Genomic DNA, 25,930 nt, shown 5'->3' with positions numbered 1-25,930 from the left:
TTCATGGTATAAAGGTAAGGTGCAATCCTAAACTCTTTTCCAAGTTCTTGCTTTGATGATGAGGATGTGCTGTTGTTAAAATGGTACTGTCTAGACCTTGAATATAATCTCACCAAAAACAAAATAGTTACAAAAATGGTTCATCTTTGCAACATAAAAGAATGTTTATCTACCTTCTTCTCTTGCCTTCATGCGGGCGACAAAGTTGTAGCTCTTGTTCCTGCGATAGTTCTCATATGGGTCATCCAGTGACACCCCCACACCTTTATACTGGTCCCATTTATCCCTGACATCTCCTCCTTTGATGGGGTCCTGAATGCCCTGTTCTTTGGCCCCCAAACCACCTGAGCCACTCCAGCCTATAGCAGCAACAGAAAATACAACACAAGAAGAATATAAGGAATGCTTGAAAACAATGTATACAGCACATGGATCACTTAACTTAAGTATTAAGAAGGAAAACAAACATCAAAAATATACATACTGGAAAATAGAATATGCAGTTTAAATTATGAATTCAAAAAAGAAAAGAAAGAGAATACCCATCTTCATCAGCAGCTGATGGCCCTTATTCTCCTCCCCTAGTCTGTTATCTGCAGATGGTTTGGAGGGAGTGGCACCCATCACTGATGTAGAGCTGTAGAGAACAAGAGATGCTCATCTTTACTACAATAATGCATAAAGTCTAACAATCTTCTTTTAAATACCATATAAAACAGAATAGAAGTAAATGGGACTTGCGGAGGGGAGGAGCTCCGGGATTTTTGGCCATGGCGTCTCTTGGTGGGTGAACGTGAACGGGATCTTGATCTGGAGTGAGACCGACTCCGAGATGACATAGACCTACTCCTGGACCTAAAGAGAGGCATGTTAGAGCAAGTTAGGCAAAGTTCTTCAGGTTTAATACACGTGTGAAGAAGAAAGATTTCACAAAAGCCAGAACTGAAACACGGCTAGAGCCCGACCGATATTGGATTTTTGTGGCGGATGCTGATTCCGATATTACGGAGTAAAAAAAATTCCGATATCGATATATCGGCAGATATATTCACAAATGTTCAAAATGTATCTGAAATTAAAATATTAAAATTCCAAATCTGATAAGTTATTGTCACATTTGCATGACATACAAAATTCAAATAAAATAGTGTTTCTGTAGCAACTTTAATAGCACCAAAATAAAAATTTAAATAGAATTGAGTATAACACAAAAACACACAAAAGTAGGAACAAAATTGATTTTCTTGTTCCAGTTGTACCAGCTCATTTGACATATACTGTTAATAATAGTAATAAAAGGCTTAATGAGCAGGATTTTCATATGAAATATTCCCTCTTAATCAACATTATAATCCAGGAGAAGTGTGAGCTGGTGTCTGTATCTGCAGAGGATCTGCCCTTTGTCTGTGTTTCTATTCTTATTATTCTGCTCTGTTTGGGGCATTTTGGACTATCTATGGACTGTCTATCGAGGGGGAATGGTCTGGAGCTCAGACAACATTCCACAGGTCGAGTAGCATGTGTCTGCAGAGCCGGAGGCTGCAGATTCAGGACCGCAATTCTGGGACCGCATTTCTACGACCCTTGCTGTTTGCAGCAGCACCACCTAGTGCATTGGATAGCTAAAGACCACATTTTATCAACAACATGGCTGATGACTGTAGTGTGAGTATTGAATGTTAATCAAATTATTTGTTTAATGTCATAAAACAATTCTATTGTCTTGAATTTGACAGTGAAATTAATGTTTTACTATGATACGTTGCTCAGCCTGAACGAGCAACGTGGAGCCGCCGCCTTGTGGGCCCACCACCTGCAAGGATAGGCATAGGGGTCGGGTGCATTGCAAACCGGGCAGCAGGCAAAGGCGGGGGCCTTGGCGTGTTGATCCCCGGCAGCATAGATAGGTTGTTGGCATGTGGAATGTCATCTCTCTGGTGGGGAAGGAACCGGAGCTGGTGCGGGAGGTGGAGCGATTCCAACTAGAGATAGTTGGGCTCACCTCCACGCACAGCTCTGGCTCTGGAACCAATACCTTGGCTGAGCGCCGCTGTGTTGGAGTTTCCTCGGTGAATGAGAGGGTCATGTCTCTGCAACTCAAATTGAGTGGATACTTCTTTGAGTCACTGGGTGGGGTCCTGGAACGGGTCCCATCTGGGGACTCCATAGTTCCACTGGGGGACTTTAATGCTCATGTGGGCAATGATGGAGAAACCTGGAGGGGGGTGATTGGGAGGAACGGCCTGCCCCATCTGAACTCGAGTGGTGTCTTGTTATTGGACTTCTGTACTTCTCATGGATTGGCCATAACAAACACCATGTTCGAAGATAGGGCTGCTCATAAGTGGCACCCTAGGCCGTAGATCAATGATCGACTTTGTGGTCGTTTCATCAGACCTACGGCCGCATGTTTTGGACACTCGGGAGCAGAGCTGTCAACTGATCACCACCTGGTGGAGAATTGGATCAGATGGCGGGGGAGGCTGTGGGACAGACCTGGTAAACCTAAACTTGTAGTGAGGGTGAAATGGGGACGTCTGGCGGAGGCCCCTGTCTGCGAGGTCTTCAACTCCCACCTCCGGAAGAATTTCTCTTGCATCCCGGGGGAGGTTGGGGACATGGAATCCGAATAGGCCGTGTTCAAAGCCTCCATTGTGGAAGCGGCTACAAGGAGTTGTGGCCAAAGGGCTGTCGGTGCCTGTCGTGGCGGCAACCTGAAAACCAGTTGGTGGACACCGATGGTGAGGGAAGCCGTCAGGCTGAAGAAGGAGGCCTTTTCGGAGTGGCCAGAAGGGCTGCAGTTTCTGTGGTTGCGGAAACAAAAATCCAGGTGTGGGAGGAGTTTGGGGAGGCATTGGAGAAGGACTTTTGGTTGGCCTCAAAGAAGTTCTGGCAAACCGTTAGACGACTCAGGAAGGGGAAGCAGGGATTAGCGCAAGTTGTTTTTAGCAGGGGTGGAGAACTGCCGACCTGGACTGAAGATATTGTCGGGCGGTGGAAGGAACACTTTGAGGAACGCCTGAACCCAGCCAAAACGTCCTCTGATGAGGAGGCAGTGTCTGAAGACTGCGGAAGAATCTATACCTTGTTAGATTATGTAATTTACTGTATAGCTTAGCCTATATGAAGTGATTTTGTGGACACAAATTAACAATACAATCTTAATAAGCTATCTACCAATATAAGTTCAATTAAGAAGTAGTAATGTTTTTTAAGTGTTACTGATATTTCTGTTATCCCAGTATTGATTATGTTGTCTGTTTACTGTTCTAGTGAAGTGGAGATATTTTTTAGGTAATTAAGGAAGGAAAGGAAAGCATTAAAAAAGTAGTACTGTTACCTACTTCACAATTTGAACTTTGAATGTTAATGGTTCTGGAAAAGTCAGACATCAATAACATGTTTTTTCTCTTCCTTCCTTACAGTCTCTGCGTCTTTGTCTCTCTGCCTGTTTGTTGGGGTGACAGAGAAGAACGCCTGATGTCTGCTTAGTGTGTATGTTATGCCGTTTGATTTTCCTGTTCAGAAAAATGGTTTTCATTGTTTGTTCTGTTTTTGTACTTTAATAAAGATTCTATTTCATTTTCATCTGTGAATGTTATATTTACATTTATACAAAAAATATATATTTGGGTGTAAAAACTTTAAACTGTTGTTATAATTAGTATTTGGGTGAAATAAACCTTTAAACTGTTGTTATTATTAGTATTCGGGTGTAATAAACATTTAAACTGTTGTTAGAATTAGTAATTCGGTGTTATAAAACTTTAAACTGTTTATAGAATGAGTATTTGGGTGTAACAAACCTTTAAACTGTTTATAAAATTAGTATTTGGGTGTAATAAACTTTTAAAACTATAAGTTGTTCGACAAAAAAGTGGCGGAAAACGGCATTAGTTGCTTTTTACAGTCGTCCAAAAGGTGGCACTGTTGCAAAAACACAAGGGTCCTAGAAATGCGGTCCCAGAATTGTGTCCTGAATCTGCAGCCTCTGGCTCTGCAGACACATAGTATTGCGCAGGTCGGGACTCAATCAAAACGTAGCATTAAGGTGACATGGTTATCTCTCTGCTCTGCTCTCTGTCTGTCTGTAACACCATAACATCGTAACTGTAACATCTTTATGAGACGTGAAAGGGACTTCACAAAACGTCTTCATTTACCGTTCTGTGAATGAGAGCAGTCAGCACGCATGTCTCGCTGCTGTAAGAAGCTGCAGGTGTGACTGAGGGCGGAGTAGACAGACTCACACACTTGGCAGCAGCGTGACGGTGGCTTATTAAAACAAAATCCTGTACCTTCCTGCGGGGTTATCCAGAGGTGTAGACATGAAAACTTGTTTAGAGTGTAACTGCTGTGAAACTAGCAGACAATGAATCTTAAAGCTCCTGTACCTTTGTTACTTTCGAACTTAAAACTAACTGAGAGCCAGACTGTGCACACGGGATCTCATCTGCGCAGTTTAGATGCGCAGAGGGTAGAAACAGCGGTGCTCTGACATTTCTACATGAGTTTGTTGTTCACAGTGTTTTGTTCTGTATGGGAAAGATAATGCTTCCCTTCACTGTGTGTGCTGCTCTGCTCAGCTGTTACGCTCACTCTGGCAGCGATAGGGACGTCCTCATTTCCCATCATGCCTGCCGCCTAGTGCTGACTGAGTAGTTTAAGTTGTAAAGTTTGCTATTTATGTTCCAAAAGGCAAAAGATAATTTTGTTTATAATGTGTCTGTTCAGAACATATGTTCTGCATATGTGGGTAATTGTCATGTTTGTGCTGGTTTATAGTTGTGACCATGAGTGAGGTGGCTGTTTCAATTTTTCTAACAAAATAAAGCTTAAGTCAAGAAATATGATTGTGGCTCTCATGCTGTCTAAATGATCACTGTGCCCTCTGCATATAGGAGGTGTAAGGACTTTCTCCCACAGCATTGTTGAAATTAAAGTCATTTATATTGGTGTATATCGGAGGACATATACGCCAATGTATCTGCGAAAGGAGAATGTCGGCAGACTGATAAATCGGTCTGGCCCTAAAAACAGCAGGAGGGAAGCTTGACCAGCTGAGAAACCTTGTAGATAGTTGGTTTCCCTTATGAACAAGAAGCAGTATTCTGCATTTTTAGTAAAGAAAATGTACTTCATTTACAGTGTTGCCAACTCCTCAGTAAGGAAAGTAGCTATTGGCTGTCCAATAGTCGCTAGTAGTCACTAAATGACGCCATCGCCTAATTTGCATAATTGGCCATTTGCATGTAATTGTAATGGACGCTGTAGGAGAGAGGAATAACGTCGTGGGAGAGACAGAAGTGAGAGTGTGAGTACAAAACACACTAAATATGTCTAGAACTATAAATGAACTTTCTTCTTTTGATTCTTGATTTGTTTATTTCTTTATTTTGCCATTGAAATAGGCCATCACTTCTCAAAATAACTTCATAATGCTTTGTCTGGACCCATATTACATAAATACATTTTAACCTGTATTGTTAAATGTTAGAATATCAAATTTAATAAAATCATTTACATTACTCCTCTCCGCTCTGACTGCTGCTGGGACTGCTGTGCGAGGCTACTGTGAGACTGACCGCCTGTGAGTGCTTTGGGACGAGGGAGGGGCTCATGGCAGCATCTGCTGCTTGTTGAGGACAGTAACTGCAGAACAATACGTGCTTTCACATCAGAGTCTCCAAAACACCAGAAAAGTCTCCAATAACACCAGAAAAAGTCGCTAGATTTGTCGCTAGTCACTTTTGACAAAAAAGTCACTAAGAGGATTTGGAAAGTCACTTGATTTAGCGAGAAAGTCGCCAAGTTGGCAACACTGTTCATGTACATATTAGCATTGGTATCAGAGAAATTTCAGTATGAAATGTGTGTTTACACACCTGGACCGTGAGTAGGAGTGTGAATGGCTGCGGGAGTGGGAACGGGATGAGCGGGACCGTGACCTGGAGGATTTTGAGGAACGAGAGCTGGAGCGAGAAGTGGACCTCCCTCTGCTGCGAGAATGACTCCTGGAACGACTGTCTCCACGACCACTTAAAAGAGTGAGCCATACAGAGAGGGGAAAGGTTAGTAGTTACAGGAAAATTGAGGGTTACATTTTTTACCAAACATGTCGGTCAGGTTTCTCCATCGCATACACCAACAATGACATCCTCCCCAAGAGGGGTTTGGAAGACTTCAGGAATAATGAGTAACTACCATGACTTTTTAAATCAAAACTACCGACTGCAATTTGAAAAGAATACAAAAAGCCAAAACACAGGCCATAAGAGCTAAAACAAGAGCGAAAGATCCAAATGAAGAGGAAGGTCACCTGTTGCGTTTCTCCTGTCCCTTTTTCCTCCTGGCTCTCATCTTGGCTCTGAAGAACTCATACAGGCCGTTCTGCTCCCAGCCTTCACTAGTGGTGGAAAAAACACAGCCAGCTGTAAACTATATGCCGAGGAAATCAGAGTTGTGGAACTACAAATTAGAGAACCTGACAAGAGGAAATAAAGGGGTTTGAAGCAAACAGATCAGCCAAAAGCAGCCGTGGAGTGACTACCTGCACTCACTTTCATCAGTGTCAAATTGGTAACATCTCTCGGTAACAAAGGCTTGAAAACGGCTAAGAAAATATTGTATTTAAGTGTTATTTTTTCCTAAAAATTTAATTAATGTGTCAAACAGAAATTAATCCACATCAGTGTTAACAGCCTTCCACAGCAAAATTTCCAAATAACAGAAAGGCCGTCAAATCATCTCTAGGGGTATGGGTATCAAAATTAGATTTTTTTGTTGCGTGATAGTTCAGTACCATAAGTCCCGATAAGCTCATTTGACAAACGGTGCTCCTATTGGCATTTAATGTTAACATTCCGTCCAATTTAATGTTATTTTCTTTCAATCGTTTCAGTCTAACTTAGCTTGCATCCGTCCCCGAGTGATGACAAAGCTGTCGGCATTAGGCAACAACGTTGCATTGTTGTGGTCTCATGCTGGAGAAAGTCCTGTAGGTCTATATGGCAGACAGAGCCAAGTGTTCGAAAGGTCGGGCTCACTTTACCAAATTTAACTCGGGTGCATCTTCTTGCAATTTATGTAAAAAGGTAGTTGCGTCTAAAGGGGTTATCACTAGCAACCGGATTAAACACTCCGCAACCACATAATGTCACAGAGCTGTCACCAAGTTTATTGTTATAGATTTGCTTCCCTTCACTACAGTGAAGTCCAGTTGGTTTAAGTATGCTAGTAACTGATAGCTGGCCTCAGTGTGAATTTTGAGTTGCCATGACAGCCAGAAAACTATTTTTTGTATTGATTGTTACTGTTACTACATTTACTATTAATGTTAACTGTTGTTACTATAGGGAGATGAACACAGCCCTTAACCCCAGTTACAACCCCCTTTACAGAGGCACATTATAAGGTATAATAATAATAATAATAATAATAATAATATATATATTATAATAATATAATAATAATAGACATGTCTTCATTTTTTGCATCAAATAATGGAGAGTAGTATCGATAAGAGTATCCATAAGCAGTATCGGTATTGATACCGGTATCAATAAAATCCTAACAATACCCATTCCTATTCATCTCTTCCTTTTTTTTTAATAGGCTAGGAATAGAAAACTGGACCATCATTGCCAGCCCCGACCCCGCAAGTTTGTGAACTAGACCCTCCACTCTGTGCCGTACTAGTGCCAGATAACCCCCACTGCTCTTCCATGCAGGCTTTCCACACTGCACTTTCTAACCTGGCGATGCTCCCACACTGACAGCTCGTTAGTGAGTGTGGGGGCTACTGCTAACTGGACCATCATTGCCAGCTCCGACAGTGCAAGGTGGATGGACTGAAAGCTCCACTCTGCTCCAGACTGGTGCTGTCTCCATTGATGGATTGAGTATGCCTGTCTGCTTAGTGAACCTCTCCTCCTGTCTACTGCTACAATGATGTGATTTCCTCTGTTCTCTGCTGTGCCATGGTATGGAGTTTTAGCGGTTATGCTATCATTTACCCAGACTCTTTACGCCTGCAGCTGATTGCCTCAGGTGGTGTTACTTCCTCACTTGGCCATGAACATAATGAATGGTTGTTATATGAACTTAAAGAAATTTAAGCAAAAATGCCTACTTATTATGCTTCTACTGTTGTCTGGTATCCAACCTAATCCCGGTCTTTCAATTGGATGCAATATGCCTGAGAATTTTAAGAATATGTCTGGGTTACCTATCATACATATAAGTGCTCACAGTCTGCTCCCTAAAATGGATATGCTGCGAATCGGGGATGGGTCGACCAGTGCTGATTGAATTATTGTCTCAGAGACTTGGCTTTCCAGTGGTGGTGGCGTAGCAATGTGGTTAATCAAATCTTACTTGCTTTCCAAATACGCTATTAAGCAGTTTAAAATCTTAGCTATAGGCATTAATCTGTTTGGTGGTCAGAATCTTGCTGTTGTAGTTTATTATAGGCCTCCTTTTGGAACTACTGACACCTTACCCTCCTTAAATGCAGTTCTTACCTCAGTTACGTCTTATGGAAATCACCCTTGTAGGTGATTTTCATTGGATTCAGGGTGAAGGGCTGTGATAGCTCCCGATTCACTTCTGAAGGACTGGCAGGACTCTTAAATAAGAAGAATCAGCCTTGGGCCACAGCGAGGAATTCTGGCTCAGAGGCTGACTTGCTACTTTTCCGTCAACTGCATAATTGCTGCACTGCTTCCATTAAAAAAACCAAAAGCCATTATTTATCACAGACAGCCTAAATGACCTGAGGAGTTTTTAGCAAACCATAAAATCTCTCTCTGCCAAATTTTGCTCCTCAGAGCTGTCCCACTATATTGTTGTTCCCCCGTACATGGATCAGATAAAGCTGTTAAAATAATTAAGCATTTAAACATTTCATAGCCTCCAGCTCTTTGTTTGGCACATTATCTGATGGTAAATCATCCACTTATCCACATCCACTCAGAGCTGCTTTTACACTACGTGTCACAGTCACCCATTCACACACACATTCACACAGTGATGGCAATAATCTAAGTGCCAATCAAAGTGACTGTAGAAGTCAGGGATCGAACCCCCAACCGATTGAGACGACCGACTCTACCACTGAGCCACAGCTGCCCCAAGTGGTGATCCCATTGTGTTGAATAACTACAGACCCATTTCCAAGCTCTCTATTTTAGTAAAGGCTGGTAAATGATGAAGGAATATCTAAGCCAACAACATTTATCTCGTCACCAGTCTGGTTTTAGGAAGCAGCACAGTACAGTAACCACTGCCATGAAAGTAGTAAATGATATTGCTGAGGCCTTCTCCTACTCTGCCTAATTACCTGGAACACACTGCAGTAGAATTTAAAGCTGTCCAGCTTAATTCCCCTAGAGAATTTTAAAATCCTTTAAAAAACCTGGAGAGAGAATCTGTGGGAACTTGCTCATGTACCATGTAAGTTTATTGACACTTTCTGCATTTATATTTTTTGTTTTGTGTCTCTGTATTGAATGTCCTGTCTGTAACTCTGTGTTCTTGCTGCTGTCTGAGCAGGTCTCTCTTGAGAATTAGATCATGTGTCTCAGTGAGATTACCTGAGGCTAATATAAATGATTGATTTTTTTCCAGTGAATAACACTAATTAAATATACTTTTTAGATCTTGTAGACAGAGCTGTGGTATGTTTGTACCTGTTTCTAGGCCGATCATGGGATGGAGGGCTGTAGAAAGCTTCAACAGCAGCTAGCAACCGATCACTAGGTGGCATTGGAGGGGGCAGCCGGATGTCTTTTGGGTCCAGAGGTTTATAATCGCAGTCTTCAAGCTGAGCAGTTGATAGTGAAGGGAGGATCGTTGGATATGCAGGATAGTCTGTTTTTGCTAAATGCATCAATTCTAAAAATAACTTTTCATTATTAAAATCAATTTATTTTTGGCCTAAAATTAGGTGACTTACTTTGACCAATGGAGCCATGAGACCAGCTGGCAAGTCAAAATAGGGTACATTGGGCACCAGACTAGGGTCATCTTGGACTGGGTGCTGCCGATGACGCATGTGGGGTGAATGGCCATTGAAACCGTGTGGGGGTGGGCCAAAATCAGGGTGTTGCCCTCCTCCCCATGGAGTGTGATCAGCCCCCATACCTGGGGGAGGGAGCCTCTGATTGGGATGGTGATGTGGAGGCGGACCAGGCATGTCTGTCAAATGGATGTAGATGTTAAAATACACAAAATGAATTAAACACAATGAGAAGTGCAAAAACAGGTAGGTTTTCCGATGTATTTAGGTGCTGATCAATAACTTCACACCTCCAGGAAAATCCCCCTGAGCGTAGTCAAAGCGGTGTTGGTTGTATGGCGCCCTGTCGTAGTGGTGTCTGGGAGGAAAGTCGTCCTGCATGAAGCGTGGTGGGAAGCGTCCAAAATTGTGTGGTGGTGGAGGCGGTTGGTTGAAAGGAGGTGGCTGTTGGTGAGGAGGGAAGGGTCCTCTGAAATGGGGAGGTCTCTGTAAAATTTAGTTAGACATACAGTCATTCACGTAAATGAGCACCAAAACTGGAGCCTTTGTTGAAAGCCATATTCAGATTAGGATATATTTTAATTTCAGATGGTAGATTCAGAGCATACAGTGGTATACAATAAAAACTGGTGAAAGATGTCAAACCATAGTAATCATCACATGCCTGCATTCGTGGAGGAAATGGAGGCTCCCTCTGGCCCCATGGAGGCTGGTCAGGCTGGTTCCCCCAGGGTGGCTGTTGGTCAAATGAGTTCCAAGATGGAGGGCCCTGGTCAGGCCCAGCTGGACCAGTCCAGGGACCTCCTTCTCTAGGTGGAGCTCCACTCCAGTTCCCAGAGTCTCTCTGGTCGTTCCACATCCCCTCATGGCTGTTCCAGGGAGGGCAAGGAGGGGGGGGCTGATTTGGGTCAAAAGGAGGCTAGAGAAGGATAAAAGACAGAAAAGACATGAAGTTTGCCTTATTCTTGAGGTCCGACAAGCACTGCACAGAGCAGGGAATTCTGAAGGCAGAGAAGGAACAGGAGCCTTCTGGAAATACAAGGGGAAGGGTCAGGAACACTGCTACTGCTTCAAACAAACAATCTGTGTTCGTTCCAATTCCCTCATGGAGTGAGAGCCTACTGCATACACTTACACTGCTCAAGGTAAGTGTAGGAAGAGAGTCTAGATTAGGGATACCCCCTGAATCTGACAAGTCCCACAAGCCTTACATTACATTTTTCAAGTGAAATCACTGTTCTTTTGCTTAATTGTTCACAGTTAAGCAGGATAATAGCCTAGGAGGCAAGTGTCATTTCAAAACCTGTGCAAATGATACAAAAATACTCAGGTGCCGTTTGTGCATATTTAAATGAGTCATTATGCCAACATTTCGGGCAAATGAGCCTCATGGCAAAAAACACCTAATTCACAAACGCCAGCGCTAACAGCACCTTGCAGTTAGAAGGAAAAATTATTTGTCTGTAAAGTACAGTCTGTTAATAATACATTGTCATTATTATTATAATCGGGACACCAATCAGTCCAGGGCTGTGCGAGGCTTAACCCCGGCACACGGACACAGACAAGGGCAGATCTGGAGCTGTTACGCATGACGGAGATTATTGAAGCTAACACACAATTGGACCTTGAGCGGCAGCAATTCATTCTTCCCTTAGTGATTTTAATCTTTTTAGATCACATCCCCGGTAGTATTGTGCATCTATTTAAGAATATAGGCAGGGGTCGACAATGAGCACAATTTTCCACTGGCACTCCGGGCCAGTAACTTTACAAATTCAATGGCCCTTCCTTTAAAACCACTGGCCCTAAAATAATTTGTTATTTCGGTATTATTTTTACATCAAATTTTGTTTCTCTGTAGGGGTTCTTATTAATGAATATGTGTTCAATTGTGGAACTATTATAAACTCATAAAAATAGACCAACATAATCATATGGGTTTAAAGAGGCTTCATTTACCAATCTTTGTTCAGCAACTCTGACACCCGCATGAATAAGTAGTAATAGATTGAGTATGTTACCTACCATTACTGACGCTGTTGAAATGTAAGTTTAATTAGCGTGATCAGCCCGTGAGAGTAACTTTTTGAAACAAAATCTTACCGTCTCCTACTTCCTGTAGCTGTTTAACGTAAACAGTCCGCGGCACGTCCACTCTGTGAACGGTCTGTTTATGTAGCCACAGCGCTAACGTGCAATGGGACGAGGTGCCGCTGATAACAGGAATACACACACTTATTGCCACCTCACATAACTGCCCATCTGCCTCGATCATCCCGCAGGCGCATCTTTGATGGCCGGAGCGTCGCGTGCATGTTTACAGTTTACAGGCAGGTGACTGACACACAGACTCTGCATGCACAGCGGTAAGTTTACTATGTGCTCTCATTAAGGGCTGCACTATGTGATATCAGACAGACTGGTCCTGTTTTTCTATGTGTGGGAAACACTGCTATGGGTGTTAAGTGGCTCACCAGCGTTGGGGGAAGTAAATCTCCCTTGTGTGTGTATGAAAACTAAAATGTGTGTTTATACTAGTCCGCAGTAGCTTTCTAACGTCAATTAGCGTGTTCTGGAATGACAGCTGATCTGTCGCGGGTGCAGCGAGTAGTACGTGTTGTTGACAGGATAGAGATTACCGCGGGATTCTGCGTAGAAAGTAATTAGTCCCGTTCATCAGAACTGTGAATGTCGGGAGGGCTACTATATTGTTTACATTGTGGGCTTGTAAATCCTACGGGCACACGGGGCCAGTTAAATAGTTAACCTACTGGCCCAGGGGGTTACAAACATACCGTCGGGCCAGCGGGCCAGTGCTTATGTCAAGCCCTGATAGGCCAAAAAAAATACAGAAAATCTATTTCTTCGTATTCTTCTATCAAAATCTGATTATTTTTTCTTCCTGTAAAACAAAATATCACATGTGCTTACGTAAGCTAGTACAAACCCCTTTCAACTAATAATATCATGGCATCCACCTCAATCAATCTGCTACATTTAGCCGCAGAGCATCAAGAACGCTCAGTCAGTTAGCTAGCTACTGTGCTGTGGAGAACGTCTGTCTACGCCCACTTCTCAAAGATCAAATCAAATCCCTTTAATGATATGTCCCGCCTGCACGTCCTGTTTCACTCGGAAATACGTCACGATACGGAAGCTAGATACTTTCGAAATGCCGTTTCATCTTGACTTTAACAAGGTTAATTTGCAATTGTAACTTCAGGGTGGGCTAACAGCAAAATAATAAACAAAGGACACCAAAGTTTATCAACCTAAGCTTACCTACTGAAATAATAGAAACGAAAACACAATTCACTAAAATACCTCCTAACCGAAAAGAGGAGAAAAAGAGTTCATCAGAAATGCTACCCGCCCCTAGCAAACCTATTATTATAGCAGTTAGCAGATTTATCACATTTCATATAACAATTTTGATGGCTGGTAGTCTGGTTGGAAGCGCAGAGAGGAGAGCCTTCAGCAGCTGCAGGAGGCCAGCCTTTAACTAGTCATCTCCTTCTACCCCATTTTCGGCCCATCCAGTCGAGGCAGATGGCTGTTCAACATGAGTCTGGTTCTGCTCGAGGTTTCTGCCTGTTAAAAGGAAGTTTTTCCTTGCCAATGTGCCGAATTACTAAGTGCTACTCATGGTGGATTCATGTTGGGCCTCTCTTTAAATAACTAAACAAAGAGTCGGTCTAGACCTGCTCTTTCTATAAAGTGTCTCGAGATAACCCTGGTTATGATTTGGCGCTATACAAATAAAATGTGATTGATTGATTGATTGAACTACAAGCTAGGAGACTGGAGCCAATCAGCTACTCGGGACCTACACGCTCACTCACTCACACACACACACACACACACACACACACACACACACACACACACACACACACACACACACACACACACACACACACACACACACACACACACACACACACACAGCCAATCAGCTACACTCACCTGCAGCCCATCACACACACCACAGAGATCCACAACACACGCAGATGAGACCATAACACATACACTAGTATAATGACAAATATTCATACGACTTCAGGGTCTTAACATCAGCCAAATTCAATTTTTATCCCATATGGCATGAAATTTATCAGAGGTTTGCATTTTTATAAACATTTTGGAATTTTAACTTAATCTATAGTTATAATATGCCTTTAATACTCTGTGTAATCTAAAAAGTGACACTCATCAACTTAAGGACAAAAATGTCCCCATCTACTTCCATTATAACATCAATTTTTGATCCTTTTGCCATTACAACATAAAAGCATGCATTCTGGTATTACAGGCTTCCAATCTAGAGCTAAGGCTTCAAATTTTTGATTTTTATTATTTTACACTATTTTCCGTCTTTTTTTGTCCTATGGGGCAAATACATGCTAATTTCCTAGTGACCACTATGTACGTTGTTCAGGCTCCTGAAGGCCAGTGTAACAAATTTAAACAACTCAAATGGTCTCTTTGTGTTGATATGGATGTCAAAGAGTGGTACGTGTGTGAAAGGTGAAACTAATTTGTATGCCTGTGCACGTGGCTAGTGTGTATTTGTATCAGCTTGAGTAATAGACATGTTATTATAGACTTCTGCAGGTCTGAATTTTCATCTCCTTGTCTCTGTCCCTTTCTCTCTCTTACTCACAAACAAAAGTTACACCCACCCAACCACTCACAAAAACACACATGCATGCACAAGTCTTCAAACTAAATAAAAATATAATATATTATGCCACCTAGATTTCTATATATGAGTTGCAGTATAGAAAATAGATCAGTGAAGATGTAATTGTGTTTGTTTGTGTGTGTTAAATGGTAAATAGACTGTACTTATATATAGCGCTTTTCTAGTCTTTGCGACCACTCAAAGCTGCTTTTATACTACATATCACATTCACCCATTCACACTCACATTTATACACTGATTGCAGAGGCTCCTGCCTAAAGTGCCCAACTGTCAATCAGCCAATCCATACCCATTGGCTATGCCACCAGGAGCAATTTGGGGTTCAGTGTCTTGCCCAAGGACACTTCGACATGTAGCCTGAGGGAGCTGGGGATTGAACCTCCGACATTCCAATTGAAAGACGACCGACTCCACCACTGAGCCACAGCCAACAACCTGCCTGTTGTTGGGGGTGTATGCACCATTGTGTTGTGTGACACTTATATTATAGTCCCATACACACCCACACGTGCACTCCTTCAAGATAATAAAAAACATCAGGTAACTTGCAAAGATGCCGCTGCAGGGCAACCCAAACAAACCCTCGATATATTTTGAGACCATCAGTTTGTTTATGCAGCTAAAACTATATGTACATACAACACATAGATCAAAAGTGAAATTTTTCATCCAATTCAAAAAACTTGGATAACTTATTCTTTTGTTTTACGCACGCACGCACGCACACACACACACACACACACACACACACACACACACACACACACACACACACACACACACACACACACACACACACACACACACACACACACACACACACACACATTTAAACTATTTAAATGTTGTTGCTAATCATTCACATAAATACTTTCATAATACAAAAACAACTTTGTCGTATGACTTTAGTTGATTGACTATATTTCTATTTTGCATGTTTTCTTTTAATTTGAGGTACCATCAAAAACCTGGAATTTAGGGTTAACGTTCTGAAAATGTATAACTTTTTGGTATTTATGAACAGGACTGAAGCTGGTGAAAAGATTTCATTCTGTGAATGTGGTGCTGCATGTCAAAGCACCTTCAACAGACATTCTGAAGAAGTATGTATGCAGGAACACACAGAGAAACAAATAGGTATGTACCGGTTGGTTGGGGTTCCAGGGTCCCATGTGCTGTGGGTCAAACCAAGAAGGCTTGTTGGAAGGGATATCTGAGGGTCCACCGCTAGGGTCCTGTGGTCTGGATGAAGCTCCATCAAACTCCCCTGGAGGTGGACCTGCCATAGGAGGTTTCACATCCCCTGCACACAGCACACAGAGAGACACAAAACAGTACAAAGATAGACACATGTACATATGCAACATGAGAGCAGGTCATGTTGAAGATTTTCTCGATGACAATGATGATAAATGAGACTTAACACAGGATCATAACCGCAGCCTTTGCGGGTTTATTGAAGATGCAACACACAGTTCAGACACCTCACATCTCTCACATTATCAAACAGACAGACCCCAACTCCCCATTCCCTCATCTAGTTATAGCCCTTCAATGACGTCAACCTCTGTAAGTGTGTGTGTGAACACTTTTGGCCAAGGGTGCTATTTTTACTGGAACCCCTGAGTTCTTGCCAGGTCGCCCTGACATGATCTTTCGCTTATTGTGCTTTCAGCCTAGCTTTTCCCAAGTGTAAAATTTCCAGATAAACACTCAAAGTGTTTATCAACCTTACCGCCCGAGTATATTGTTCCCAGACCACCATATATGGTTTTACTTGGCAACTGAGCTTCCAGACCTTCCAGACCTTCCAGACCTTCCTCTGCTTGATTGGGTTGGTGGGAACACAGTGAAACTTAAGAGAAGATGAATACTAATGGACAATTAAATGATGGTGTATGCAACAGGTTTATTTTTTCTTAAAAAGCAAGTTCATAATGAGAATTCGTAGTGTTAAGGTATGGTACCATAACATTGTGTTTTTAATTGTTAAGTAAGGGATAATATGATAGGATGTTTTCGCGAAATGGAACCCCGACAGAATGAGCAGGACAGGTCTCACCCTGAAGGGGTTCCTCCTTGATAACATATCAAACTTATCCCGCTTATTACACAGCTTTTTCTTTACAAAATGAATTATTTGACACAATATATTGATTCGGAAATTATTTTATTAATTCTTATAAAAATGATTATCTTTCCATTCTCCGTTAAAAAATATTCAGGTACACTCATAGTGACAGCTGTGTCCATAGCAATGGTTAACTTTGTAGCCTTCTTAAAATGAGCTAACCAAGCTGTTTTACCTCACATTAAAATGAGCTAGCTGAGCTCTTTTTACTCTCATTAAAATAAGCTAGCTGAGCTGTTGTTACTCACATTAAATGAAACATGTCCACTAATGGTTAAGTAAGACAAGTTGAACCTGACCACAGGAATCAGCAGAGCACCTGATTGAGGTTTTCTGTCTCGTCACTGTCAGAGTCTGTTGACATTTTCTTTTCCATTCACCGTCTTGAAACATCGCCATATCCCGTACTGTTCCACTTCTCTCTTTACTTCATGTACCGTCTTCAATTTTACAGATCTCTCTATGATAGCCTACACTTTTTGCATCGTTTAACCTTTATTGCCTTCGCTGCTTTCGTCTAATTTATTTTTTTCCCAATGTAAACAAACCAACGTCAAATTTACCAGACTTCTTTCTGTGGATTGATATGATTACAGTTGGTCCTCCGGATTGTGTGATTAGAACTGCATCCCTAGCAATGGTCTGGTCTTTATAACAACGGTCTGTTATCGAGAAATTACAGACCTTGTAAAGCCATAAATGGAAGCAAGTATTTAACACAGCCGTGTAAGTAAATAATAACTGTTGTTCCATGCACTCTATCAGACTGTGTCTCCTTTTTTTGGTCAGTGTGCGTATGTCTTCTTACCAGCTTGTGCCGTCAGAGGTGAGGCTTTTTCAGGCTCCACAGGTGTAGCTAGCTGTGCCACAGGAGCAGGCTGCAGCTGCTGCTGCTTCAGGCTGGCAATAAACTCTTCATGCTGAGTCTTCAAAGCAGCAATTTGCTGCTGGAATGCCAGCTGGATTGGCTGCACCACTGCAGCATATTCTGTTATCAGAGATGCCTGAGAGAGGACAATGGGTTGTAAAAGCTGAGACTGTCACACTGTTATCAGTAAATGAAAACCACTAAGGCGTGTAAAAGCAAGCAAAATCTAGGTGAGCTGAGGTCCTTGATCCTGGCTAGAACTGAACTAAACATGTCACAGTCTGGCTGAGAGTGATTCAATCACATGACTATTTCAGGCAGACAGTAGTGGGAAAACCATTTTTTGGATGAGAGCAGGGTGGTAAAACTAGGTAAGGTCAACAAATACCGAACTGCCATTGTGTTAGGTCCACATGGTCGAATGTCACTTTGGACAAAGGGCTAGAGTAATAAACATCATCTAACAATTTTACTGTAACATTTAAGTAGATCTTCCAATAAAATGTAAAACCAAAAATCTAAATTTATGAGTCTGTTAAAACCCTCATAAATCCTGTTGCTGTGTTTCGTGATGTATATAAGTAATGAAGATGCCACTGCTGTGTCATCAGTATGTAAAATTACACACAACCCCTTTTCTGAATCTGTGACTGAAGGTGAAACACATGGATCAGTTCTGCTGCTGTGTGATGACTTAAGATATTTAGAAAACTGATTTAAGAAGATTTCTGTTGAGCTCCAGAAAACACTCTTGTGGATTATATTATTGCTACTACTTACTAAGGACATTAAATACTTATTAATCTTAATGCAAACAAAGACACAAAGAAGTAAACCAGCCCCTGAGCTCGTAATTGACTCACTTGGTACTGGCCAAGGCCCAGTGCTGGATTCTGGAGCTGCTGAATGGTCTCGTCATCAAAGTACCCATTTTTTTCCCAAAGCTGCAACAACTTTAAAGAAGGAGGGGTTGCAAATATAACTTTAGGAAACACAGATTTAAGTTTCTAAGCTTTCCGATTTAATACAAGAAGAGCAGAACACACAGAAAGTGATACGAAATCTTAACATAAAAAGCTATTTGTGTCTTCATGCATTTGTAAAATGTTAGTATTGCACAGACAGCAGAATAATTTGTGGTAATAAGCAAATGGATGACATCCGTCCTATTGACAATGAAACTCAGTACAATGGTATTGATTATATTGTTAACTTTGTCATTAACTATTAAATAACAATATACTCTTGTGACTGAAATTAAGAAATTAACAAAGATCAAGTTTATGTCAATACGTTTTGTTACAATTAATCCGTGTCCCGGGGTGTTTACATTTCTCCCAAAAATATAAGTACCCTATATAAAAGTGTGTGTGCTTTTAAAATTACCCTGGTAATCTTCTGTTGCTTCTCTTCCTCTACAGCCAGGAAGCTGGTACAATAGATGGGAACAACAACTTTCTGCAGCGCCGCCAACAAGTCCTTTTGCTGTTTCCGCTGGCTAAGAAGACACATTGAAACAAACATCACATAGTGAAAGGATGATACTTTGTTATCTTGAGGATAAAGTCAAACATCTATGGAGCAGTCTGTCTCTGCTATTTAAAGGGTGCATTAGTAAGATGGGCATACATAGGCCAGTTCACAATGCGCATTTCTCTGCTTTTTACTCCTCCTCTTAAGAAAATAGTGCATTTGCTGACAGTGAAATTAAGTTGTTTTTGGGACAGAGGACTGTGAGACAGCAAGTTTTTATTTCCCTTGTCACCTAACATCATGAAACTGCTTTTGGTTTGGTGCTGATCTGGGGTCTCATTTATAATAGAGTGCGTAGAATCCTGACTAAAACTGTACATAAGGAGAAAAAAATGGCGTGCACCAAACATAATTCAGAACTATAACACCGTGTGTATGCATACCTGCACACAATGTTCCCTTTATAAATCACAATCCACCTGGAAATGTGCGCTTGTGAATTAGCCTCTTATTCAGCACTCTACACACCCACATTACAATGTTACCATGTTACAGTGTTACAATTTCATTTAACGGACGCTTTTTTCCAAAGCGACTTACATCTGACAGTTAATACAACACTAGCAAGGATCAAGACAGGAGGGATCAAAGTCAGTAAGCGCTGACAAACAGCTTTAAGTGCGATCATCAACAACATCAACAAGGTCAATATCATAATCATCATCATCATGAATATCCTATTCAACACCACTATCACCATAATCAATATCATCAATATCGTTGATAAGTGTTCATGAAAGAGCTAGGCCTTTAGCTTTTTCTTAAAAGTTAGAAAGGGACTCTGCGGACCAAATGCAGTTCGGTAATTCATTTCACCACCAGGAGACCACAGAGGATAAGAGTCTAGCTTGCAACCTAGAGCCCTGTTTTGATGGGAGTACCAGGCGCTCACATTGCCAGAGCATAGGGGGCGGGAGGGAATGTAAGACCTGGATCAGAGAGTTCAGGTAGGCAGGACCTGTTTTGTTGCTGCTTTGTAAGCAAGCAACAGGGTTTGGACCTGAGCAGCAACTGGGAGTCAGATATGAACAGTGGAGTGACATGCCGTTTTGGGTTGGTTGAAGACCAGTTGCGCTGCTGTGTTCTGGGTCTTCTGCAAAGGTTTGATTGTGCATGCAGGAAGGTCTGCCAGTAGGGAGCTGCAGTAGTCAATGTACAGTATTACAAGAGCCTGTACCAGCACTTGTGTTGCATGCTCTGACAGGTAGGGTATGATCTTCCTGATGTTGTACAGGGCAAATAGACATGACCGAGCAATTATGGCTACCTGACCCTTAAAGGTTAGCTGGTTGTCAATTATGACTAGAGGTAGACCGACAGTGGATTTTTAAAGGCCGATATAATAATGATAGTTTGTAGCAGGAAAAAGCTGATAGCAGAGTAATCGGCCGATATCTCCCTATCCCACGAAAACGAAAATGAAACCGATGTAAATGAACAATCTTTATCTTTATTAAATATCCTTACACATAACTGTTACACTGAAAGTCTATGTCAAAGAAATAACAAAATAAAAACATAAATCTGGAACAGAACATGAATCTCAAAGATTAATCAATACCTAAATAAATAAACTAAGTAGTTAAGAAAGTATTATCTGGAAATTAACATCAAACTCAAATTGTTGTGCCCACATTGTGCCCTTCCTCAGCAAAATTGTCCCATACAGGGACTCTGTTTCCTCCAGCTGCCATCTAATGTAAGAAACAAGAAACATGTAAATCAATTCAATATAGCTATTAACTAAATAGGCAGATCATTAATCAAATAGATAGTGTATATAAATATATATACAATTTTATTATTAACTTATTTAAATTGAAATGATACTGCAGTTGTTTTCTTAAAGTTGCTGGTTTAATAAAACCTTTCTGATAAAGTAAAGTTTTACTAAAGTTACACATTAATCGTTATTATCATCTTTCTGGCATATATTTGGGAGAAAAAAAACAGAAACACAATATAATTCAGCAGACACAACTCAAGTAGCATCAAAGAAGTTACCATAGGAATCTTTTTTAAAAAGCGAATGCACTGTCCGTGTCAGTCTCTCTCCCTTTTCCTTTAACTTTACCTACACATTGTTGTTCATAACAGTTTGTGTTGACATCGTGACATGCTTTACTCCTACAGCAGCCTTATGCAAACGCCGTTTTTTAATAAACCCGTTTTTGCCATTCCGACTTTGATAATAAGTTAGGAGAGTATCCTGAAGTGTGATCTGCTGGATTACATCATTGGAAATATGTTGGATTTGTTTACATGTTGAATCGCTGTGTGTATCAGGCCACATGCTGCGCGTCCTGTTACATTTTTAAATACCACTGTTACAAACAATTAGTGTTTCTGCACATCATAAAAAGTGTGATTTCATGTCATGAATGGACAGTTGACCTTACGTGGTTGGATTAATTAGACGAGAGAACGCCAAATTGGTAAGTAATTTAAGTAACAGTTAAATGATTTATCTTCCTCCCTGTCTGCCTGGCTTGTATTGATGGATTATATTCCAGAGCTAACTGTAGCGGGGAGAAATAAACTGAAACAAGTCACATATAATATGAATCATGTACCACTTGTCAGTTGTTCTCCGGTGCAACAAAGGTTTAGCCCCCACCCGCCCCTCTCACGGTCTCCAAGTACGAATGGCATTTCATGGCAGTTGTTAAGAGTATCCTCTGAAGTTGCACACTCAAACTTAAATTTTCAGCAAAGTGCCCCTCAAATGATCAAATATGATCGTATTAGTTAGGCTTGCATTCACTGCTAGCTACACCTGTATGTCATGTATGGAGACTCCATTAAAAAAAGGCGAAAGCACGCAATGTACGTCCCCCGCCTGAGGCTGCACAGCCATCAGCCACTATCGGAGGCCAGATCAGTCGACGAGGATAGTTTTTAATAAGTCCTATCGGAGCTGATTAATCGGCCAAAACAATCAATCGGTCGACCTCTAATTATGACACCTAGGTTCCTGGGAAATTCTTGAGAACCCAGAAAAGGAAGCAGACACAGAAGACACAGATGGCTTAAGTTGAACATTTTCTATATCTTGATCAAGAGGAAGTGACAGGAACAATACACTTGGAGATGCAGTGAAATTCCAAGTCAACTCTAACAGACCATTCCTCATGCTCAGTATTTATCATTTTAGATGCGGTTGTGTCTATGTATAGGGCTCGTTTTAAAAAATATATTTTTCCGATACGAATCGATTCTCGTTTGAATGGCCCAATATCGATTCATAAATCCTGAGATTGATCTTTAAAAATATGTAAAAACGTGTCTGATCACTAATATTTCTGAGCGCTCCTGAACGCAACACAACTCAGCACATCCCCTCGAAACACAGCAGTGAGGGAGACATGCCTGGACTTGTTTACTGCAGCTACTATGAGACATCAGTGATCGCTGTCGGACTCTTTTTATCGTGTTTGCTGCTATGAATATGTAAGTTAGTTTTGCACTAATGTTTATGTTACTCTGTTAGCATCGGCTTTGGCCGCCAGTGTATTTTCGGTATGTTGTTATACAGTATGCCTTTCCCTATAACTCTCGTGTGGCTTTGTTGTTCGCGCTATGAGATCTCGAGCCAAATCTCGCGCAAGTTGAAGCCCAGTTCGTTTAATGAAAACTATGAGCCTGATGTACAAACTAAAAATCTGAACTGGAAAAAAGTTCATAAGCTGTCCAATTCATACAATCTTTAATATTGTGTTGACTGCTGTGTGTTGGTCATGTTAAATAAAAAGTACATGATGTGACTTCTTTGGGGTCAATTCTTATTGTAAACATTAAACATTTTGATAATGTACCAGGTTAGAGGTGCACTGATATTATAACTGAAATACCCCTAACACAAATCAATATCGAATCAAATCAAATAGGATCGGAAATCGAATCGAATCGGGACCCTGTGAATCGGAATCGAAATCTAATCAAGAAATCTGTATCGATACTCAGCCCTATCTATGTATTCTATTCTATAAAAGGATATTCCTGACGCTAATAGGTCCAAACTTAGGATTGCAATGTAAGCAGTCTTAGCTACATTTCAATAAGAAAGACAGTCACAAGTGTACAGAAGACAGGCGTGTGTGTGTCTAAAACTGCCACTCTGTCCATAACAGCAGATAAGTCAAAGGTCGAACGAAGGATAGTGAGTATCTTCGTTAGACACAAAATGAATTTATGACTAAGAGTGTTCGGAGGTCACTCTGTCCCTGGGGAAGCCTATCACCCTAAACCTGACCTCTGAGTCCATCTGGGCCTCAGTGCCTAAGGAATCCCTTCATCCATTTAGAGTTATCGGTTATAGTGGTGCACCCATCAGGATTTTTAGCGCCGATGTGGATTACCAAATTTTTAATTGTGAGATCGGCCAATCACAAATCCGATCACCTATTTAAATGCATTTTTCCAACCTTTCTAAGATTATACAAATCATAACACAGAGAGAGAAATCAAAACATTATGACCTTAGTGTTAATTAGCCATTGCACTTTTTTTTCTTTTTCTCTGTATTATTCTTCACCCCTTTTACGTTATCAGACAAGATTTCACCATTCCAAGAACCAAGATGTATATACAGCAAACAAAAAGCAATAACCCCAAAACAGACACCCCATAATAAGATGACAGACAACAGATGGATGGACGGACGGCTGGACAGACGGACACAGACAGCCAGACAGACCTAACACAATTGCTTTGTAGCTAATTCCACTAGATGTTGATGTATAGCTAGAGTATAGTTGAATATGTTCATATGGTGAGAGAAAATAATTTAAAATAAATAAAAAGTAATAATAATAAACACCAAAAACAAAAAGGTAACCAATGAAAACTTATCTGTCTACATACACATACCCATACACACACACATACAGTATATACATATATACTAATTTAGTATACATAGACCCATAAATGTATACACACATTCAAAAAATAAAAAGGTGATTATATAATAAATTAGTTCGACAAAAGGAATTTAACTTACAGCAATATTAACATTACTGCAAAATAAGAACAAAAAAATATATATATCTATATATATATATCACAATTAAGAAGGTAAGAAAATGAGTTGTAATTTTGTAAAATTGCAAATAGCTCTTTTGTTAATGGTGGTGTTCGCAGGTTGTTATTTATGATATTGTTTTTCCTGAGTGCGTTTTTGAGTTGTGGATATTGAATTAAATGTTCTTGCATAAAAATCATACTTATGGGTTAATTCATTAAGTGATAATAGAGAGTTGTTATCAAACAGGTGATCTAAGTGAGTTATTCCTTGGGTTTTTCCACGAGTTGAAAGAGAAAGTGCGTTAGTCGATAACGAAGTCAGGGTTGTTGTTGGGGTGAGTTTACTTGGTGAGAGAGTGTGATTGGTGATCTTATTGATATTCCACCCAGCTTCCAGAGTCGCTGCAATGACTGTGTTCTTATAGCAGTTACGTTTTACGTTTTTTTTTGTTACTGAGAGAAATGGTCAAGTCTTTGATGGAGAGTTTGCTGCATTCTGATTTCTAGCCATGGGTCTTGGTGTGTACTTGAGTGAATCCATTTCATGATGTATTGAAATTGATTGGCTAAGTAATAGTGGAGGAAATTTGGGGCATTTAAACCATCAAGTTGTTTGGTTTTGGTTTTTGGTTTGATTCTAGGTTGTTTGTTTTTCTAGTAGAGTTGTGTAATTAATGAATCAGGGGTGGTGAATCAGTAAGGAGTTGGTTTGACAGGAGTCATTGAAAAGAGGTAGTTGATTCTGGGTAATATTGACATTTTGATAGTTGCAGTTCGGCCTGGAAGGGAGAGTGGTAAATTATTCCAGCGGTTTAACTGCTCTTCATTGGATTTAAGGATAGGGGTAAAGTTGAGGTGGAACAGCTCTGGAAGCTTGGAGGAAATATCAATGCCAAGAGAGCGAATGTGACCAATTGGGATGTTGGAGGGTAATTTGGGGATTGTAGTCTTACATTGGTGGTGATTTAGTGGTAGGATGGTAGATTTGGACCAAATAATGGAGTAATCAAAGATGGAGAATTTCTCTATGAGTTAAAACAATGCAGGTAGAGATGTTGATGGGTTTTGTATATATAATAATAAATCATCTGTGTGTGTGGCAACAGTGATTCCAGTGATTTGTGAATCTTGGCGCAAATGTTGCAAATAAAAGGGTCCAGTTTATACGGTCAAATGCTTTCTCTGCGTCTAATGATAGGATGGATGTGTTAATCTTTTTATTTGTGGATATATTTATTAGGTTGAATAGACGGCGCATGTTATTTGATGTGTGTCTACCTTTAATGAATCGCATTTGTTCGGGGTGAATTAAGGTACGAATGTTTTTTTCCAGTCTCATAGCTAGTACTTTACTGATAATCTTGATGCCTGTGTTGATGAGTGATAAAGGGCGGTAGCCTGAGCAGAGATTAGGATCCTTGTTAGGTTTGAGGATAACTGAGATGAGTGCTGAATTCATATGTGGGGGCAAGTTGGATGATTTGTAAATTTCTGTTATCAGCTTAATGAATAATGGCGAAATTGAGCTGAACTGAAAGTTCTAAAACTTTTTCTATGTACACAAAAGGCCTATTTTTGTCAAATATTGTTTACAAATTTGTCTAAATCTGTGTTAGTGAGCACTTCTTCTTTGCTGAGATAATCCAT

The 25,930-nt window shown here is 40.7% G+C and overlaps 1 protein-coding gene across 2 annotated transcripts in view; it reads right to left on the bottom strand.

Moving 5' to 3' along the window:
• Positions 1-25,930, bottom strand: part of cherp (calcium homeostasis endoplasmic reticulum protein) — a 48,326-nt gene that overhangs the window by 2,033 nt on the left and 20,363 nt on the right. For both annotated transcript variants that reach the window (XM_069680176.1, XM_069680177.1), the window contains 13 exons: positions 19,112-19,223; positions 18,589-18,678; positions 17,666-17,861; positions 15,872-16,029; positions 10,683-10,937; positions 10,309-10,504; positions 9,956-10,197; positions 9,690-9,823; positions 6,320-6,406; positions 5,886-6,038; positions 742-855; positions 543-637; positions 174-359 (listed from right to left, as the gene is read on the bottom strand). In XM_069680176.1, coding sequence (XP_069536277.1) covers positions 174-359; positions 543-637; positions 742-855; positions 5,886-6,038; positions 6,320-6,406; positions 9,690-9,823; positions 9,956-10,197; positions 10,309-10,504; positions 10,683-10,937; positions 15,872-16,029; positions 17,666-17,861; positions 18,589-18,678; positions 19,112-19,223 — 2,018 coding nt within the window. The remainder of the gene's footprint in view (positions 1-173; positions 360-542; positions 638-741; positions 856-5,885; positions 6,039-6,319; positions 6,407-9,689; positions 9,824-9,955; positions 10,198-10,308; positions 10,505-10,682; positions 10,938-15,871; positions 16,030-17,665; positions 17,862-18,588; positions 18,679-19,111; positions 19,224-25,930) is intronic.

Source organism: Semicossyphus pulcher, unplaced genomic scaffold, assembly GCF_022749685.1.
Source record: "Semicossyphus pulcher isolate SPU_LCO1_2020_fin unplaced genomic scaffold, fSemPul1.0.p SCAF_4, whole genome shotgun sequence".
NCBI classification, from domain to species: domain Eukaryota; kingdom Metazoa; phylum Chordata; class Actinopteri; order Labriformes; family Labridae; genus Semicossyphus; species Semicossyphus pulcher.
This window is presented reverse-complemented; position numbering and strand designations above follow the sequence as displayed.